This window comes from Sinocyclocheilus grahami, unplaced genomic scaffold (assembly GCF_001515645.1).
Source record: "Sinocyclocheilus grahami isolate Dianchi unplaced genomic scaffold, SAMN03320097.WGS_v1.1 scaffold93115.1, whole genome shotgun sequence".
Lineage (NCBI taxonomy): Eukaryota > Metazoa > Chordata > Actinopteri > Cypriniformes > Cyprinidae > Sinocyclocheilus > Sinocyclocheilus grahami.
The window spans coordinates 1-546 of record NW_015531387.1 but is presented as its reverse complement, the minus strand read 5'-3'; the positions used below and the strand labels follow the sequence as shown (position 1 = coordinate 546).

At 39.9% G+C, this 546-nt stretch overlaps 1 protein-coding gene across 1 annotated transcript; it reads right to left on the bottom strand.

Moving 5' to 3' along the window:
* Nucleotides 1–90: 90 nt before the first annotated feature.
* On the bottom strand, nucleotides 91–511 carry LOC107581172 (cytochrome P450 2D19-like; the record flags this gene model as incomplete). The annotated part of the gene is made up of 2 exons (XM_016266715.1): nucleotides 306–511; nucleotides 91–232 (listed from the first exon to the last, which is right to left on the bottom strand). Coding segments are annotated over exons 1-2 (259 nt in total), but the record flags the coding sequence as incomplete, so codon positions are not given.
* Nucleotides 512–546: the final 35 nt, after the last annotated feature.

The following is a 546-nucleotide window of genomic DNA, read 5'->3' as shown; positions in this document are numbered from 1 at the left end:
TTATGGTTAATTATTCATATTTCACATGAGCTGATTCGTTACAACTCAAACAAGCTAAACCTACACATGTATCCGATTCTGAACAGTTACCTGCAGAAAATGGCATAAAGGCTTCAGGCTTCTCAAACTGGCCCTGCTCATTCAGGAAGTTGTCTGGGTTAAATTCATGAGAAAACTTCCACTGGCCTTCTTCTTTTAGCACAGAAGTGAGGTTAGGAATAACAAAAGTCCCCTATAGAGAAGAAAAAGAGAGAATATTATGATTTTAAAAGGGTAAAGGTGTCTTTATATGGAGGTTTCCTCACCTTCGGGATGTTGTAGCCCATCAGCGTGGTGTCTTTGGTGGTGCAGTGAAACACACTTAGTGGTACAGTGTTAGCAACACGCTGAACCTCATGAATCACAGCCAGTGTGTACGGCATATTGTGTCTGTCTTCATACGATGCGCGATCTTTACCCTCCAGAACCTCATCAATCTCTGTTTGACATCTCGCTGGTGAAATAAAATATTGTGTTTAAGTTAAAAGCATTGATCAAATTAATTGA